Genomic DNA, 20,100 nt, shown 5'->3' on the forward strand with positions numbered 1-20,100 from the left:
GATTTACACATCAGTATTTTATGAGTTAAGTTACTGGGGCTCCATCCTAAGAGGTTGCTCAGCTATGAAGGTCCTGGGCCTGTAAAATTAGAAACCCAGAGAGGTGGCAGCAGACAAGTGCAGCTCCCAAGGAACTGGGTGAGTTGAATCAAGCTTCACTCAGCAATGACCCTTTGTGCTGACTCTCCCTTCAAGTTACATTACTTGTGTTCAGAATCAATCTGATGATTACGGGCTTAAACCCTGGAAGCTCATACTCTAGAAATGATCTGAATACAGCTTCTTATTAACCTTCCCGCCTATCAGAGAGCTGGCCATGGTTCATTTTGGCCTTTGGCTAAGTCCCAGATCTTTTGGAATCAGGGTTATGGTTTCCAGGTTTGTGTTCAAACTTCGTATTTTGCCCAGAGTCCTGCGAATCTGGTGAAGTTCTAAGGGTGATGGAGAAATTGGAGAGTGTTCCTTTAAGGCGAGGTTCAAGGAGGAGACCCAGGTGTCTATTGTAGACGCAGCCGAGGCTGCAGTCTGGGGCCCAATTAGCAATGAGCTAATCCGGGTTTTTGTTTAGCTTAGCAACCGCCTGCGCCGTCCCAGGGGCCCGTCGGGGTCTCTTCGGGGGCCGGAGGCCAGGGTCTGAGTCCTCCGCCCGCAGTGGCACTGGCGGCTGCGGGAGTCGCCCCCCGTGGGCACGGTGACCCCTGCGCTCGGAGTCTCGCAGCAGCGCTAAGGCAGAGAAGGATCTGCTCACCGCAGAGGGCGGCCAACCCGGCGTCGGGGAAGGTCCGGCCGAGGAGTCGCGGCCGAGCGCCCCGAGGGTTTCCTCCGCGAGGAGAGAGCATCAGAGGCCCCCCTGGGGTGCGCGACTAGAGGGGACCCCACGGGCCCCGCCGTGCTCCCCCTTTCCCCCGGGCCCAGGGCCTCTTCGTCCAGAGCCCTGCGGGCGGCGGTGGATGGAGCCCTGCAGCCCCGCTCCGCGTGGACTTGAGGTTCGGGCCACAGCCAGGACCAGGACGGCGTTTCTAGGGCCAGGACATGAAGGTCGCAGTGTTGGACCTTGGGTCTCTCTTTGCCAGAATCTTCAAGACCTCGACGGCGCCCCCTGCGGCCCCCTCGCCGGTTGCCTCCTCCAGCCCCTCGCGAGGCGCTGCTGACGCGGGGGCTGCGCGTTCCCGCCCGGGCACCTCGCTCAGCGCGGCCCGGACTTTGACCGTCCTCCCGGCCCTGGCCCCCGACTCCCCGTCCAGCTCTCGGGGGCCCTCGGTCCTGCTGCAGCCGACGCCCGTCGCGCTCCATCCCCTGCTCGCCGCCCCCCACGCCCGAGTCTCCGTTGCCGGCCGCCCGGCAGAGGCTGTGGAGACTCCCGCTTCGCTGCCCAGTAGCCCCGGAGCAGCCAAAGTCGGGTCCTCACCCCTGCCCCTTTCCTTGGCTCTGCCGCCCGCTCCCTCCAGCGGCGGCCGCAGCTCGGCGGGCTCCCCCGCCCACCTGGTGGTCGTGGCGCGGCCGCCGCCGGGCCCCGGCGCGGTCTGGGCGGCGTATCCGTCCATCGGGGGCTCGGCGGGCAGCAGCATCAGCAGCACTGTGACCTCGAGCCCGCGGAACCCTCGCCCCCCCTGCCCTGGGGAGAGAGAGCCCAGCGCTCGGGTGCCCCCCGGGCCTGGCCCCAAGACCCTGTTCTTCACTTTGCCCGACATCGGCGAGGAGTGGGCCTCGGACAGCGACTCAGAGGACGGCCGGCGAGGGTGAGTAGTCCCGCCGGGGCCAGGCAGGTCCTTCTGGGGACCCCACCCCTCTACCTGCCACAGCCACCTTGCCGGGCGCCGGGTTACAGAACGGCGCTATTTGCCATCACTCGCACTAACTCCCCTGGATCACCCTCCTTGCACTTTTCTTGGATCCTGATTCCTTGGCTTTCTGTTCTTTTCAAATACAGGCTGTGACAGGCTTGCGCTCAGCTTTCTGGGAGATAATCCTCTGGTGTTTACCATCAGGGAGGGAGAGAAGATGAAACAGGGCTTGCAGGAAAGGAGGGCAACATTTTGTTTCTTTTCTCGGTGAAACCTTCCCTCTTAGATCATTTGAGAGAGTCTGGTTTCCTTAAGGATTTACAAAGGAGCCTTTGAGTCCTCTCTGATGCAAGATTAACAGATGTGCAGGTAACCCAGTTCCTACACAGGCAGCTCTCATTTTAAGAAATGGTGAGACTCATGGCACCCCCTTTGTCAAGGATCAACTCCAATTCTCATCCCTTTAAGTGGGATTTTTTTTTTTGTATGAGACATGGAGTTAATTTATGTATGCATAACATCATCTGACACAAATGGATTTGTTGTATCTTGTATCCTAGAGCTCCTGCGTTCTTGCCATGGGACCTTGAGATACTCCGGAAACACGGACTGACTTCATGGGGACCATCTCAATGGGAATTGGGAGATACTTCCCTCAACACACAAACTCACACACATTCCTCTTGTAAAATGTGGATGTCAGAAGTCAGGCAAATTTTATTTTATTAATGAGCAGAAGATAGAGCTTTTCTTAAGTGGGTATAAAGATGTTCAGCCTTCTGAATTTCACAAAAGGATACAGTCAAGGGCAAATGTAGTGAACCGGTCAAGCACAAACCATGAAGTCCTGTTCCTGGATGTAGATTTCTTCATTGTAGTCTAGTGAAGGAAGAATGGTCAGGCCTGCTAGCAGAAAAGCTCTCCTCTGCCCACAAAAATGGACTGGAAAGCTTTGGCATTAAGACTGATTCTAAGTCATTCAGAATTCAAATAACTATTTTCACAAAGCCATGTGACACTCATCTCAGTGTTAAGCAGTTAAGTAGGAAGTTGTTTCTTTTCACTTAAATTATTGTATTATGAAATAAATGAATTAACTGATTTTTCCCCCTAAAGGAAAATCAGTTACATTTGGATGAGTGGCTAGAATCCCTGGAGGAGGGCATGGCAACCCACTCCAGTAGTCTTGGCCTGGAGAATCCTCACAAACAGAAGAGTCTGCCAGGCTATAGTCCATAGGGTCGCAAAGAGTCAGACAGAAGCGACTGAGCATGCATGCCTGCAAGTGGCTAGAATACGTATGCCTAAGGAATTAGACCTTTGTCATTGGCTACTGGTCCTTAACATTTATGCAATTAATGTTTTATGAGCAAACAGATATACACACTGATCTTGAACTCTAGTCAGTCCTTTTTTCAGCAGGCACTGAAACAGGGCCAGTGAAAGCACTAGTGTGGTTTTCTTTCTTGAACATTTTAGTCTATGTTAGCATTGTCCAAAGATGCTCAATGGATACTTTTTTGAATAACACTGTATTTGGCACTATTTACAGTATGCTAATCTGCATTAGCAGAGATATCCAATTGTCCTGAAAGGGCAGACACTGAATTTTATAAAAGTGCTTTGAGGAATAATAGGCACAGATTTGTATGTTCAAGGATCTTCCTATTTATGCTGTTCTCTCTGTGGAACACCCTACAACACTTTTGAGTACATTAGTTGTTTATTTATTTATTTTTTTGCATATACAAATAGTCATATTCCCTTCCTTTCATACCTCATTTCTTTTTTTTAATCATGAAATTTACAAAGGGACAAGGGGGAAGAAAGAAAGAAAGAAATTTTTCTTTCGATCTTACAGACGTTTTGCATCTTGAAATGTATTTTCTCCCTCCTGGACATCTGGGTTGACTATAACACTGAATAAGAAAACATCCTTCAACAATGAATTTAAATTGCACAATTTTCACCTTATCTATTTGTTTGCAGATAGCTGCTATTAATCATTAGCCTGCTTAACTAATAATACAACCATATATTTGGTTTTCTCAAGCCAGGTATGTGAAGAGTGGAAGGTGGTTAAAGTAGGAATAAGAGAGGGAAGAGGGGGGAAGGCATAACTAAAGAGAATGTAGATACATGTCAAACAAAGGTAAGGAAATCTTGAGAAACAGTTAATCTAATTTTAAGACCACCACTCATTTACAAAGAAAAGTCCTCTTTCACAATTTATATATTTTGGAAGATCTATGCATCTTACCTTTGACCTGATTCTGTTCTTGGCCTTTACTAAAATTAAAAATACTGAAATTAATTTCAGTGGGGACATATGCAAACTTTCTTTTAGTTCAGAGCCTTTTTCTTTTTCACTGAGGTGCTGTGTAATCGCATAAGTTTTGATCTCTGAGTCACAGATTAAATGAATGACTAGCCCACAGAAGAGGGGTTCGTTCTTTCCAGTGACACGTTTAAACCAGAGGCGGAGATACTGAGTTGCCTCCTTTACCCCATTCTCCCACACCCCCCGGTGTGTGAGCCAGCACTTGTCAACTTCACCGTCATTTCCCTGTGTCTTTCATAGACACATTGTCCCTCCTTCACCCTGATTTCCCGTCTCCCCATCCCTCATCACTACCTCCTTTTGCATTTCTGGTTTGAGCTATACAATTATCACCTTGTTAAAGGACATTCTTTCTTTATCTGTGAACAGAAGAACTTCTATCAGTAGATAAGATAGGCAGATAGAGAACTGTTGTTTGTGAAGACTGGTAGATTGAAACTTCATGTGGTTGGAAAGTATTTCTATCTTTTTAAAGTTATTGCTGATAATGTACAGTCATTGCTTTTGTGAGTGGTTGAGTTCCCTTGTTAAAAGTCTTGTAAGTGTGGAAATATCACAATAGTTGCCTGCAGGACTTGTGAACTGGACTGCCAGTGAAAAAGAATGCAGGGACTTCATGAGTCCAGAGCTGGGGTGACTCTTCAGGACTCGGGCAGGAATCGAATGAGTTGAATTCCAATCTCAAACCATTTGCTCACTATGTAATTCTGGGTAAGCTCTTCAGTTTCCACCATGATAAAATGGAGATAATAATGATGCTTTTCTCATACAGATGTTCCAAAAATTCATTGAAATAATATTTTAAGTGCCTAACATAGAGAAATGAACCCTGGAGGCTCAGATAGTAAAGAATCCTCCTGCAACGTGGGAGACCTGGGTTCAATCCCTGGGTTGCAAAGATCCCCTGGAGGAGGGCATGACAACCTACTCCAGTATTCTTGCCTGGAGGATTCCATGGACAGAAGAGGGCTACACTCCATGGGGTTGCAAAGAATCAGACATGACTGAGTGACTGAGCGCATCTGATTCTTATCTACTCCTTGGCATAGAAATAGAATAGAAAAGTATGTTTCACTGAAGAATACATTCCAGGAGAAGAAAAGAGGGACAAAAATTCATTTATATTTATCCTCTTGACTGTAATAAATGGAATCTTTTAGTGCAGTTATTAGGCAGAACAAATAAAAGTATACTCTAATCTTTCATCATTTTCCCTGCAAAACTTACAGAAGATACAGGCTACTTTAATTAGTATTACTACTGATTGCTGTACAGTATCTAGAAGAAAATGTATTTGCCACCCGGGGATCAAACTTTTAAATTTTAGAGACACTGCAGAGTAACCAGTAGCCTCACAAATCAAAGCATACATGGCCAATACTTCATGTAGCCCTTGACATGCTTACTCGATGAAGTATTCTTTATATGTACATCATATCTTTTTTAAACTATAAACTCTTTGTCTTGTGACATTTAAGACAGCACACATCCACAAAAGGCATTTAATAAATATTTATTAAATGAATAAATGAAAATATTTTCATTACAGTACACTTTCATATGTCCCTAATCTTGTAAAAATCCAGAGGAAACTTAAATGTACTTATGTCTTGTTTTAATACGTATTTATTTATGGCTGTGCTGTCTTTGTTGCTGCTCAGGCTTTTCTCTAGTTGTGGGGAGCATGGGCTTCTCATTGCAGTGGCTTCTCATTGTGGAGCAGGGGGCTCTAGGCACACAGGCTTCGGTGGTTGCGGCATTTAGGCTCAGTAGTTGTGGCCCATGGGTTTCGTTGCCCCATGGCATGTGGGATTTTCCCGAACCAGAGATTGAACCAGTGTCCCCTGTATTGCAAAGCAGATTCTTAACCACTAGAGAGCCAAGGAAGCCCTCTTTAAGAAAAAGAAAAGTATTTATTTGACTGCACTGAGTATTACTTGTGGCACGTAGGAGCAGCATCTTTGTTGTGGCATGCAGGATCTGGTTTCCTGACCAGGGATGGAACGCAGGCCCTCTGTGTTGGGAGGCTGGAGTCTGAGCCACTGGACCACCAGGGAAGTCCCTGAATGTCCTTCTTTAAGAATAATTGTCTCGGGCCTCTCTGTTCCCTTGTCTTGGAGTTTTCCCAGAGTTGGTAGTGCTTTCTGTTGGGACTTTGCATTCCCACAGGGATGAAAAGTGCGCTCAGTAGACAATTGTCATTTGACTATTACTTTCTATTGCAGTCAGATGACCATAAATTTCATTAAAAAATAGTAATGAATCTGACTTGGGCATTCATGCCTCGCATTTGCTTAAACCCAAGAAGAGAATTTTGTTCTTAACATCTTAAACAGTAGGTTTTTAAGCTTTAAATTATCTTCTTTACTTTATTACTTTGAAGGCTCAAAAACTAAACTTGAGCTATTATGTTCTTCTGCTGTGTATTTAAAAGACACATATTGAACATTTTCTAATGTCATAGCTAATGTAATGTAATAACTAACGCGTGTAACGCTTGGTTATTAGCAGTTACCGGTTACCATTCCATGGTAAGTATAGAAAGTAAGGACAAATTCCTGGTGGTCCAGGACTCTGTGCTTCCAGTGAAGGGGGCATTAGTTTGATTCTTGGTCAGGGAACTAAGATCCTGAATGCCATGGGGTATGGCAAAAAAAATAAATAAATAAATAAATTTAAAAGGACATCAAACTCCTTCCCAAATTATATTATATTAAAAATAATAACCTTTGAAAACAAAGAAAGAATGAGAGAATAAATGTTTAGAAAAGTTTTTAGCAATTGACGGAGTAACATTATGTCTATTGACTGATAAAACTTTTGGGCTTCGTATTTTGTGCATCTTTTTTTCCATTTTGCCTTCTAATAATTTATTTTTATTATACGTAAAAGTTATAACATCCACAATGAGTAGGAATGAAAAATTTAATAGTCAGACTACACATTAGTCCTTGGGGTTGCAAAGAGGTTGCAAAGAGTCAGACACAACTTAGTGACTAAGCCTGTAAGCACATGTTAGCCTGAGAAGCACTGAAGCAGACTTTACTTAAACACTTGTAAACCACAATGAACAGCAAATTTCAGGACACCAAGAGGGAAAAAAACAGCCGAATGACCACACTAGCATTTTACTCTTCCTAAAATACAGGGCTAAGCAATGTTTGAACAGTATCCTCTGATTAAAGAAGACATTCTTTAAATGATTGTTCAAATAATCTAGAGTCAAGAATATGCTCTAGTCACAAAGTTTTTGGGAGCCCTGGCTGTGGGGATATAATCTGTGGCCAGAAGGAGGCGGTTTCTCTCACTTAATGCCTTTTTTTTTTTTTTTTTTTTAAGTTTTACACCGATGCTGTATCCCATCAGAGCTCATTCACAGCCCTTGATGGCAGTTGTTTCTCTCGTAAGGCATAACTTGCAAGTACAGATAATGTGTTTTTTGTTTTTAAAGGAACTTTTAAGAGGAAATTTATAGACATGACATACTTTCTTCTCTTATTGCCAATCTGTAGTCTGTTTGGAAGAATCCCTGACTTACCACTAATAAACGATCAGATGTATTAATCCCTTCTGAACTGCATTGGAGGGAATCATGTCCCATAGGAGGGAATCCTATGACCCATTAAGTTTTTTTAAGTTTAATTTACATTTGAAACTCACTTTCTTCCCCTGGTAGAAATGAAAGCCCAGTTTTTCTGGGATTGCTCTCATCTTTATCCTTAGACTTGAGCCTCATTCTGGGGGCTTACATAAGACCAGGGCATTCATCAGTGGGGAAGGAGCCCACTTGTTTTTTAATAACCTCTGTTACTGCTGAATATACGGAGATATTCGTAATCTTGTCCTTTGTAATAACGCAGGTCCCATGCCTTTATCTACACAGGCCCTTCCAATTAGAGGTCTCCCCGATTAACTCTGTGGTATTTCTGGGAGGCCCTGGGAGGAGCCCACTGCTCTCATACCAACATTCTCTGTCACAGGACTTCCAGGAGGATGCCAACCCACACCACACAGCCTCCCTCTGGGGTTCTACCAGCCCACCTAGGCTGTGTACAAGGATCAGCGCCCTCTGATCCCTTACCTCGTAACATCATCAGTCAGCCTCTGTTACCCCTGAGGTCTGCCCTTTGTGCTTCTGCGTCAATTTCCTGAAGGACATCCTCTAGGAACTCCCTGGTGCTGAAAGGCTGATTCAGGGCTCCACTGGCCCTTGGGAATAAGAAAAGAAGCACTTTTCCAATGATGGGCTGGATGGATTTCCGCCCTCATTAACTTCCTGGCCAGGCACCTTCCTCATGGTACAGTGTTTCACTGCTTTAAAGCATCAGTTTTGTGACTGTTTCTCAAATATGTATTATTCTATGGAGCCAAGGTTCTTAGCATGATGACTGGTATTTCCTTGTCTACCAGGTACCAGATGCTGTCTGCATGTTCTATAGTCGTTATCATGAATCCCCAGAACACACACACAAGGAAGGAATTATATTTCCATTTACATATGAAGAAATTGAGGTTCAAAAAGGATTATAAATGGTCTCACTCAGACGGTTAGTATGTGGAAATGAAAGATTCCAATTTAGGCAGTCGATTTTTATCACCCACACTTACGTGTAGCCAAGTTTTTTAAAGAGTTAAGATGGTAATAAGGATTAAAATCTACTTCTAAGGAAATCGGTAGCATTTTTTCTGAAACAAACTGACTCTAAGAAATTGTACTCTTTCCAATAAAAATGAGTTTGAAAATAAAAAATCATGTTAATAAGTAAAATTATCTTTCTCAAAATAATATTCCTAGTAATACTATAAGGACACAAAAATTAAAGTGTACTTTTGTCCACTTTGAGGCACAGATAACAAATGATTTTTATTATAACGCTAGAATTTCTTTAAAGCATTTCCTTTCTTTAAAGCAAAACTGTTGTCATCTCTCTTTTACTTTATTATGTATGTGTTTTGCATAAATTATTTTGTGTATATTTAATAGTAAATCAAATATTTTATTTATACAAGTAAGGCAGATAATTAGCAAGCATTGCCTTACTGGGGAAAAATAACAGGAGAAGCAATTAGATATGCCTTTGCTAAGGGGAAAACGTACACATTAGCATTTTCTTAATTAGCCGTTTCACTTAAAGGGTTTAGAAGAAGCCTTATATTAATAATTAAATATTGACAACTGTAAAGATATGGGAATGGAGGTGAAAGGGATAGTCTTGGTAAAACTATTATTTAATTTCTAATTTAATTTAATTAGAAATTTAATTTTTGGCCACACCATCCAGCCTTGGTAGGGTCTTAGCTCCCCTACCAAGACTCAAACCCAGGCCCTCTACAGTTAGAGCACTAACTGGACCACTGGACCACCTGAGAATTCCCTACTCTATTTTTAAAAATGTTAATTACTGATAAAATTAGTCCTAAATTTCTTGGTTCAGATTTCACACAACTGAGACCGAGGTGAAGGACAATGATTTTAGGTGAGATGTGGGTAAGAAGAAATTGTTCTCTTACTTACAAAACAGACTCAGAGACTTCGAGAACAGGCTTATATTTGCAGGGGATTGGGGGGAGGAAGGATGTGGGAAGGGATAGGTAGGGAGCTTCAGATGGACTTGTATACACGGCTTTATTTAAAATCGATAACCAGCAAGGACCTACAGTACAGTACAGGGAACTCTTCTCAATGTTATGCAGAAACCTGGATAGGAGGGGAGTTTGGGGGAGACCTGATACGTGTGTATGTACGGCTGAGTCTCTCCGCTGTTCACCTGAAACTGTCACAACATTGTTAATCGGCTAGACCCCAATATAAAAGGCTGACATTAATACATGTAATAGGCAGTTGACTAAAATAAAAGCAAAGCAAGAAAGACAAGTTAAAAAGAAATTTTTCTCCATAGAAAATTTGTATAGTAATCTTCAACAGTAACTCAGCTCAGTGTTATAAAAAACAGAAACAACACAACCCTCTGTGGAACACCTTACTACATAATACCTTGTTTTTTTCTGCTTATAATGAGGAAAATGTGCTTTCACCTTTATTTTAGCCAAGGATTGACCTGTGCTTAATGGAAATGTGTCTTAATGTTTCAGAGCTCGTAATTCTTGTGAATTCAAAGTCAACATGAAATTCAGTTTAGGAATGGAGTGCTTTTCTTTACCATTTAATGTATTTAATGTTGCTCTTTTGCTTAACATGAACACTTTGAGTTTAGCATCGTGTGTGTGTGTGTGTATGTGTGTGTGAACTCCAAATACACATAAGCCATCTACCTGTCCCTGTTTGGAAACCTCTGTTTTTGCCTCAAACTGACTACAAAGCAGCAGGCAATCTTGTTTTCACCATAAGTAACAACGAATTGTTCTTGCATTAAAGAATTGCAGGCAGGAGGGACGGGGGCCTTCCCTGTAGTCCACTGATTCATCCTCCGAGCTGCCAGTGCAGGGAGTGAGTCTTGCATCCCTGGTCAGGGAACGAAGATCCCTCATGCCATTCAGTGTGGCCAAAAGATTAAAAAAAAAAAAAAAAAGAATTAGGGATAATAATGTGTATTTTCCCTTGGGAGATGAATGGAGATTTGTATCACACGTTGTACAATATTTCAATACAAAAATTTCCTTCATTCTACTTCCAACAGTGACAAACTAGGTTGTTTTAGGAAAACCAGCACCTGAGTGCATCTAGAAGAGCTGGACAATAAATTTTAAAAAAACCACTGAAGTTTTTATAAACTGGAAATAGACCAGCCTCATAGGAACTGAAACCCAGCTTTAAATCTTCTTAATTCCTGATTGGATTTAGATGATTTGAATTTGCTGGCGCTGCTAGCCCTCTCTGCTGTAAGAACCAAATTTAATCCCCTCTGTATTTAAGATTATAGCAACAACTGTATATTGTTCATCAAAGACGCAGTTTATAAGAATATAAAAATATTGAATATAAATGTTTATGGATGAAGAGTTTGTACATGCAATTTCTAATGAAAAGAAACACACACTTAGAATTTCTACAGCAGAGAAGTAGTGATATTAATCATCTGACAAATTATGCTGGTACAATATCATTTTCCAGTTTAGACTGCTTTTTAATAAAGGGTTACCTTTTCTATACAAATAAGTAGTCACCTTTTAGGGTTGCTGTGAGGTTTGGGAGTAAGGTATGTAGGTCCCTGACCCCTAATTACCTGCCAAGCTGAAAGCACCATGCATGGAGGGTGTCAGTGAGGTGAAACTTTGTGTTGACTGCGCAGACTAGATATTGTTCACTGAAACAGTGATTTCTGACCTAAGCAGGTTCTATACCTGTGGTGGTGGTGGTGGTAGTTTAGTCGCTAAGTCATGTCCGACTCTTGTGACCCCATGGACTGTAGCCCACCAGGCTCCTCTGTCCATGGGATTCTCCAGGCAAGAATACTGGAGTGGGTTGCCATTTCTTTCTTCAGGGGATCTTCCTGACCCAGGAATCGAACCTGGGTCTTCTGCATTGCAGGCAGATGACCTACCGACTGAGCTATGAGGGAAGCGTATATCTGTACTATAATGAAAATTCACTAAACCTTGCAAAAGCATTGTTGTTGTTCAGTCACTCATCCATGTCCCACTCTTTGTGACCCTATGGACTGCAGTATGCCAGGCTTCCCTGTCCTTCACTATTTTCCGGGATTTGCTCAAATTCATGTCCATTGAGTTGGTGATGCCAATCCATCCATCTCAACCTCTGTCATCCCCTTCTTCCCCTGCCTTCAGTCTTTCCCAGCATCAAGGTCTTTTACAGTAGGTCAGCTCTTTTCATCAGATGGCCAAAGTATTGGAGCTTCAGCTTTAGTATCACTCCTTCCAATGAATATTCAGGACTGATTTTCCTTTAGGATTGACTGGTTGGATCTCCTTGCAGTCCAGGGGACTCTCAAGAGTCTTCTCCAACACCGGTCTTCTCCAACAGTTCAAAAGTATCAGTTCTTTGGTACTCAGCCTTCTTCATGGTCCAACTCTCACATCCATACACAACTCCTGGAAAAACCATAGCTTTGACTAGACAGACTTTTGTCGGCAAAGTAATTTTTCTCCTTTTTAATATGCTACGTTTGTCATAGCTTTTCTTCAAAGGAGCAAGTGTCTTTTAATTTCATGGCTGCAGTCACCATCTGCAGGGATTTTGGAGCCCATGAAAATAAAGTCTGTCACTGTTTCCGTTGCTTCCCCATCTATTTACCATAAAGTGATGGGACCAGATGCCATGATCTTAGTTTTTGGAATGTTGAGTTATAAGCCAGCCTTTCACTCTGCTCTTTCACCTTCATCAAGAGGCTCTTTAGTTCCTCTTTGCTTTTGGCCATAGGTGGTGTCATCTGCTTACCTGAGGTTATTGATATTTCACCTGGCAATCTTGATTCCAGCTTGTGTTTAATCCAGTCCAGCATTTCTCTTGCCTGGAAAATCCCATGGAGGGAGGAGCCTGGTAGGCTGCAGTCCATGGGGTCGCAAAGAGTCGGACATGACTGAGCGACTTCACTTTCACTTTTATGCATTGGAAAAGGAAATGGCAAACCACTCCAGTACTCTTGCCTGGAGAATCCCAGGGACGGGGGAGTCTGGTGGGCTGCCATCTACGGGGTCACACAGAATTGGACACAACTGAAGCGACTTAAGCAGCAGCAGCAGCACCCTGCATATAAATTAAATAAGCAGGGTGACAATATACAGCCTAGGTGTACTCCTTTCCCAATTTTGAACCAGTCCATATTCCATGTCTGGTTCTAACTGTTGCTTCTTGACCTGCATTCAGATTTCTCAGGAGGCAGGTAAGGTGGTCTGGTATTCCCATCTCTTTCAGAATATTCCACAGTTTGTTGTGAGCCGCATAGTCAAAGGCTTCAGCATAGTCAATGAAGCAGAAGTAGATATCCTTCTGGAATTCTCTTGCTTTTTCTATAATCCAATGGATGTTGTCAACTTGATCTCTGACTTCTCTGCCTTTTCTAAATCCAGCTTGTACATCTGGAAGTTCTCAATTCACATACTGTTGAAGGCTAGCTTGAAGGATTTTGAGCATTACTTTGCTAGCATGTGAAATGAGTGCAGTTGTGCAATAGTTTGAACGTGCTTGGCATTGCCCTTCTTTGGGACTGGAATGAAAACTGACCTTTTCCAGTTCTGTGGCCACTGCTGAATTTTCCAAATTTGCTGGCATATTGAGTGCAGCACTTTAACAGCATCATCTTTTAGGATTTGAAATAGCTCAGCTGGAATTCCACCACTTCCACTAGCTTTGTTCGTAGTGATTTTTCCTAAGGCCCACTTGACTTCGCACTGCAGAGTGTCTGGCTCTAGGTGAGTAATCACACCATCATGGTTATTTGGGTCATAAAGATCTTTTGTGTCTAGTTCTTCTGCTCATTCTTGCAACCTCTCTTAATCTCTTCTGCTTCCTTTAGGTCCATACTGTTTCTGTCTTTTATTTTGCCCATCTTGTATGAAATGTTCCCTTGGTAGCTCTAATTTTCTTGAAGAGATCTCTGGTCTTTCCCTTTTTATTGTTTTCCTCTTTTTCTTATACAAAACATAATGGAATTAAAATGTAACTGGGCATGGTTTTCAAAGTGCGAAAAGGGTGCCATCTAGTGCTTGTGTGCCAGTATTGCATGCAAACAACTCAGTTTTAAGGACTTGGCTCCCATTATTGTGGCTGCTGCTGCTAAGTCACTTCAGTCGTGTCCAACTCTGTGAGACCCCACGATGGCAGCCCACCGGGCTCCCCCATCCCTGGGATTCTCCAGGCAAGAACACTGGAGTGGGTTGCCATTTCCTTCTCCAGTGGAGGCGGTGGTAAATCACATACCTGCAGGGTAGATCAGCGGGCTGAAGACCCAGGGGAGAATTTTAGTTGCAGTTCAAGTCCAAAGGCAGTCTGCTGGCAGAACTCTTTCTTGGTCTTCAGAGCCAAAGGACGGACATGCTCCCAAGGAGGAGGCTTCTCTTCCTCACTTGGCCAGGACTGGGGTGATGACATTTTAGGGGATTCTTGAGAGACCTGAGTGTACTGGGCATGTGGGAGGGATAGAGACTCAGAGAGGATGATGGCAGAGTAAAGGAGTCTGCAGATTCTTACCCTTTTCCCGCTGAGAGAGGCATTCTGTCTTCCAGCAGGAGGGATAGATGGGCTTCTTTATACATGCTCAGGGTTAGAAGGCCTCGGATCTCACAGGAGAATGGACGGCCAGGGCAGGCCGTGTCCCCTTTATTCGTCGTAATTATTAAGAACTTCTTAGTGGGAAATGGCACACCCCAGGTAGTGCCCACCTTTGGACATCTTGCTTTGATAATATATCTTACTTCAGCCAACTCACTCTTGTTTTTTTTAGTTTATGAAAGCAGTGGCTTGGCCACTTGGCTGTCTCACAGCATAGCTCCTGGTGACTCTCATCCTGGTGTCATTGTGTGACTTCAAGACTGAAACAAGCACATATTAATAAACCAAAACAAGGTGTCTGAGAGAAAGCATCTGAAGATGGAGACACCGGACCGCACAGGAAGTGAATCTGGGTGCCTAATGAGACCTAGTGCTATGTGTGTGTGAGACAGAGAGAGAGAGTGTGTGTGTGTGAGAGTGTGTGTGTGAGTGTGTGTGTGTGACAGAGTGTGACTGTGTGTGAGTATGTGTGAAAGAGTGTGTGTGAGACAGTGCGTGTGAGAGTATGTGTGTGAGAGTGTGTGTGTGTGAGAGTATGTGTGTGTGTGAGACAGAGTGAATGTGAGTGTGTGTGTGTGTGAGACAGTGTGTGTGTGAGAGAGAGTGAGAGAGTGTGTGTGTGTGAGTGTGTGTGTGAGAGAGAGAGTGTGTCTGTGAGAGAGAGTGTGTGTGTGTGTGTGTGTGTGTGTGTGCGCGCGCAGACTTTTCTGACTCCAAGGAGTGTAGCCCGCTAGGCTCCTCTATTCATGGGATTCTCTAGACAAGGATACTGGAATGGGTTGCCATTTCCTACTCTAGGGGATCTTCCCTACCCCAGGATCAAACAGCCCTCTCCTGCTGTTTCCTGCATTGGCAGGCAGATTCTTCACCACTGAGCCACCTGGGAAGCCCAATGAGACCTTGAGTCCCTGTTAATCAGATTAGCATCTTGCCTTTACCAGGCTGAGACTTCACTTTTTATTAAACCTCCCTCTACTTACCCTCACCCCCACTAGGAATCCTTTGACGCGAGGAGGGATGTGAGTGAAATGGTTCCGTATTCCTTCTGTTGATTAAAATTCTATTTTTAAAGATTAAGGATGTCAGACACCTGTCTGGGCAGACCCCGGGGAAGGGGGTGCGAAGGCCAGATCGGCGCGCACCGGAGGCGCAGAGGGGCAGTGGAGCGGTGGGCGCCTGCGGTCAGAGCTCAGGGCGCTGGGCTGTGAAAGGTGGCCCCTGGCACCGGGAAGAGGGCACGCGGACCGAGGCCCTGGGCGGCTTGGTGGGAGCAGGGAGCGTCTCCGGAAGACGGGACGCAGCCAGAGAACCAGCCTCCAGCACTGCCAGACCTCCGCAAGAGGCGCGGCAGCCACGGAGGCGGAGGGGAGGGCGGGCGCGGGCCGGGAGGCGTCGCCCCGCCGCGCCGGAATCTGGCCGGAGGAGCCGGAGGGGGGAGCAGCGCCGGGCGCCCGGAGATCGGCGATCGCAGTGTCCATGGTCCGCGCTGCCTGGGCCCGGACGCCCCTGGCCGCACCCCTAGAGACTCGCGGTTCCCGGCGGCACCTCGGAGGCACATGCAGGGCTAGCTAGTGGGCTGGGGCGCAGAGCTGGGCGGCCGGGGACCCCCCGCCCCCGGGGCGCGGGGGCGCCGCCTGCAGGGCGCGGGTGCGGGTTGGCAGCGCCCAGCGGTGCCCAGGCCTCTGGGCTCCTGGCCCGGCCCACAGGACGCAAGCCCAGGCCTGGGGCTGGTGGTGATTGGGTAAGTCCTGATCTGGGAAGGTAGGAGGCATGAACTTGCCTCCTTGTAGATAGCATTTTTGTGCCATGCGCTTGATTTTTATTTTCCCCCCACTGCTTGCAAAGCCAGAATCCATCTGGTCTGTTCCTCGGCATCCATTCATGAAATCTCGTGCTGACATCATCCGGCCTCCTAGAGCCAAGATGCTCGCTTGGTCTGAGGAGCATTCGTGGCGTCTGAGATGACTTTTCATCAGTCCTGAGGGCAGAGAGCCTCAGTTGCTTCTAGGATGTGCTTGTGTAAATCCGGGTTTATCATCCTGCATTTCAGCCCATTCACGTTTCAGACAGTCTTTTAAAGCAGAAATATGCATTTTGAAAGCTGCGGTTACTGATTACTAATCGAATTTCTGTAGAGCAAAGTGACAGAGGTTTGTGGGCTATCGAGGGTTTTTTTTTTTTCCTTTCTGCTGTGGGGTGCTTATAGGATATCAGCTTGCCAACCAGGAGGGAACCCTGGCCAGGCAGTGAAAGTCCAGTTAACTGGACTGCCAGGTAACTCCCAAGAGGCAACTTAAAAAAAAAAAAAAAAAAGTCGATTATCTAGTCATTTCCTTGACCTGGAATAGAGTGACTCAAGGAGACAGTGCACGTGCATGCTAAGTCACTGAAGTCGTGTTCCACTCTCTGCAACCCTATGGACTATATCCGGCCAGGCTCCTCTGTCCATGAGATTCTCCAGGCAAGAATCCTGGAGTGGGTTTCCATGCCCTTCTCCAAGGGATCTTCCCAAACCTTAGCCTTTTAACTTTCATGTAGCAACCAATTAGTGCAATAGAGTTCAGTGGTTGCCTGCCCTTCAGTCTTCCCTAAGACCCAGATCCTGTGCCCAGATCAACAGCCTTAAATGTACCAACTAGTGGCATTTTACTATTTCTAAAACTTAAACAGAATGGACAGGAAATAGTGTAAAACTCTTATATGTCTGTGTATCATGTAATACAAGCTCACTAGACATCTCACCGCTTTAAAGTTTTAAGATATTTATAAGACATACTTTTAAGTTGTGTTTACTTTCCTAGACTCTATAGATAGATGACAGAGGAGTTGACAGTTTACAGGATATTAAAGATGCTCAACATTATGTCTGATATAACTATAGTACATGGTTAGAGGACAGAGAAACCACAAGGTTCAAAATAAACTGTAAAAAGAAACATGACTAGTTTTATACATTTTATCCTTCATTCACTGCCTCAGTAACTTGTGGTTCCTGGAGAGACATCCAGATTAGACGGCCTGGGTCCCAGGACCAGCTCCAACCCTCTCTTCTTCATGACTTTGAGCAGTCATTGAGTTTGTTGGGCTCAAATTCCTCTTCAGAATTCCTCTGAACTTTGTGGTCAAATGTATTTGCTGTTCAGCTGAACTCTGATGTTGAAGGTGTCCCACAGAAATACAGGTGTTTCAGAGACGATGAGGCAGGGAAGAGGTGAGGAGAGAAGAGTTGGAGAAATGGTGTGGAGGTATTTTCAGGCATCTGTTTTCCAGCTATCTGCCCCCTCCCAGCATCCTTGCATCTTTCAGTCCTCTTGTCCTCAACTACACTTTGAAGTGAGTAGGAATGCTGATCTGAGCAAGAATATGGTGTGATGCAAAGAGAGGGGTTCCTTCTTCAATTTGTAAACAGATTTCTTCTTCGTCTGAAAAGATATCCCCTTGCTCCCTTAGAAAAAGGATGATTTTTTTGGAAGAAGAAATTACTGTTCATTGAAAACAAAGCAGACTGGCATGAGTCTGATTAGTGAATTTAACTTTCAAATGCAGAAAAAGCAGAGGAAGAGCTCAAAATGAGAAAGGTGGACTTGAGTGGATTAGGTGCTCCATAAATAGTCATTTTTGGAGATAGCAGCTATGCTAAGAACTGTGAATCTTCTTTCTTTATCAAGGATAAAGAATTCTCCAGCAATATCTTAGATGTGGAGGATACTTTCATTTTGTATTAAACAGAAACATTCAGAGTGATTAGAGGGCCAAAGCATGCTCTTTGAGGTACTAATTTAACTAGGGATCCTTGCAGCAAACTGAGAGCATCTCTAAGTGAAAGGAAGTATTTTGGGTGCTATAGATGGAAAATATTAATAAGGTATCAGGATCATCCCAAGAAAAAACTTAAGTAGGGGCTTCCCTGGTGGTCCAGTGGCTAAGACTCCACGCTCCCAGTGCAGGGGGCTGGGGTCAATCCCTGGTTGGGGAATTAGATCCCACATGCCTCAACTTAAGTGTTCGCATGCCACAACCAAAGATCCCACGTGCCGCATCTAAGGCCTGATGCAGCCCAATAAATAAATATAAATATTTTTTAAAAACTAAAGTACCAAGACAGATGAATAATAGGAAATGCTGGGAAAGTGAAATAACATAAGAACGCAGTGTTTTCATTAAGTGGCATGTGCCAACATAGTAGTGATTTATCTGGCCTGATTATGTAGACACTTCACATATTCATCTAGTTTAAGTCTCACAACAACTGGAGAAATAACTTGGTCAAGCACACAGCCTTGGGCAAGATTCTAATCCATGCTATTTTGTTCTATAGATATTACCAAAGAGTAATATTTTATCTAATTTACCACCCTGGCATTTAAAATTTTTTCTCAATAACAAGTAAATTAACTTATATATGACTATGTATTTTATAACACTCAAAGCAGATCTATTTGATACAATTTTTTATTGTATCTTATGTCATAAGTATTTTATGTTTATCTAGAGTTATAGTGTCGTGTGGAAATGACTGGATAGGGTTAGAGGTAAGGCAGTGTATTAGCATGAAAGCTTGTCTGTATTCTTTTCTCCATTACTCTTTCTTTAACAGCTTTGCTCTTAGGATTGCTTGCTTGTACTTATGACTATTAAACAATAAAGGGAGGGGAAAAATCCTATAATTCTGCTATTCTCCCTTGTAAATATATATATGATTGCTCACTTTTGTGTAGTAATAACTACACAAAGTAATAGTTGCTGCTGCTAAGTCACTTCAGTTGTGTTCGACTCTGTGCGACCCCATAGACAGCAGCCCACCAGACTCCTCTATCCCTGGGATTCTCTAGGCAAGAATACTGGAGTGGGTTGCCATTTCCTTCAGTAATAGTAATTAACTTGTTAAAAATTCTCTTTGTTGTAGAGTTCTTTAGTATTTAACAAAGGGTAAAACTGATCCTCATATTAATATTTTTTAAAACTCCATTTACAGTCAGAAACACAGGTGTTGAAAATTACATACCATTTATTTGAAAAGCAAATTTTTAAATGAATGCTAGAGTGGTGTCCCTATTAGAAATATTGAAAATTGACTTTTTTCCTCAAATAACTACCATATCTAAAGTTAATATAAAACATGTGGGAAAATATGACTTTGATAAAAGAACAGAAGTAGTTTACTGTTAGAAAGGTATTTTGATTAGAGGGAAGTAAATGTTTTAAGAGGTTCGCTGAAAGGACATTTTAATGATTAACACTAACTGGACTACACCAGCCAGGTTTAATGCCATATTTAAAATTGAGAGGTTTCTTCTGTTTTAGTTTTCCATTACTTTTAATATTTTAAAACTATCTCTCTTTTTTTTTTGGTGCAAGGCTGGCTGGCTTTTGCAAGCCCAAGGGCCCCTGGGGTCAAAAAATACCTGGGACCTGAAATCCAGCTCACGTTTCCATCGCCAAGTTTTGGAGTGAGGCTGTGTCCACCTAGGTTTGGGGCAGCCTTTAGACCAATCTGGTTGAGTCACAAGAAGTTGCTTTCCCCTAGTTTATGTAACAGTGCATATAGGTTAATAACAACCTTGATTTTTTAAAAATTAATTAATTTAATTGGAGGCTAATTGCTTTACAAAATTGTGGTGGTTTTTGCATACATCAACATGAATCAGCCACGGGTGCACACGTGTCCCCCAATCCTGAACCTCCCTTCCAGCTCCCTCCCCACCCCACAACCTTGATTTTAAGAAAAATAAAAATGGTAGGGAACTAAGCCTCAGTGTCTTGAGGTGTGTGGGGGGGTGTGTGTG

At 43.9% G+C, this 20,100-nt stretch overlaps 1 protein-coding gene across 2 annotated transcripts in view; it reads left to right on the forward strand.

Annotated features, from left to right (window-relative positions):
- The first annotated feature begins 730 nt into the window (after positions 1-730).
- The window catches only part of FAM149A (family with sequence similarity 149 member A), a 38,685-nt gene continuing 19,315 nt past the window's right edge, over positions 731-20,100 (forward strand). For both annotated transcript variants that reach the window (XM_027962658.2, XM_060407135.1), the window contains exon 1: positions 731-1,739. In XM_027962658.2, coding sequence (XP_027818459.2) covers positions 1,033-1,739 — 707 coding nt within the window. In that variant the 5' untranslated portion in view covers positions 731-1,032. The remainder of the gene's footprint in view (positions 1,740-20,100) is intronic.

This window comes from Ovis aries, chromosome 26, assembly GCF_016772045.2.
Source record: "Ovis aries strain OAR_USU_Benz2616 breed Rambouillet chromosome 26, ARS-UI_Ramb_v3.0, whole genome shotgun sequence".
Classification (NCBI taxonomy): domain Eukaryota; kingdom Metazoa; phylum Chordata; class Mammalia; order Artiodactyla; family Bovidae; genus Ovis; species Ovis aries.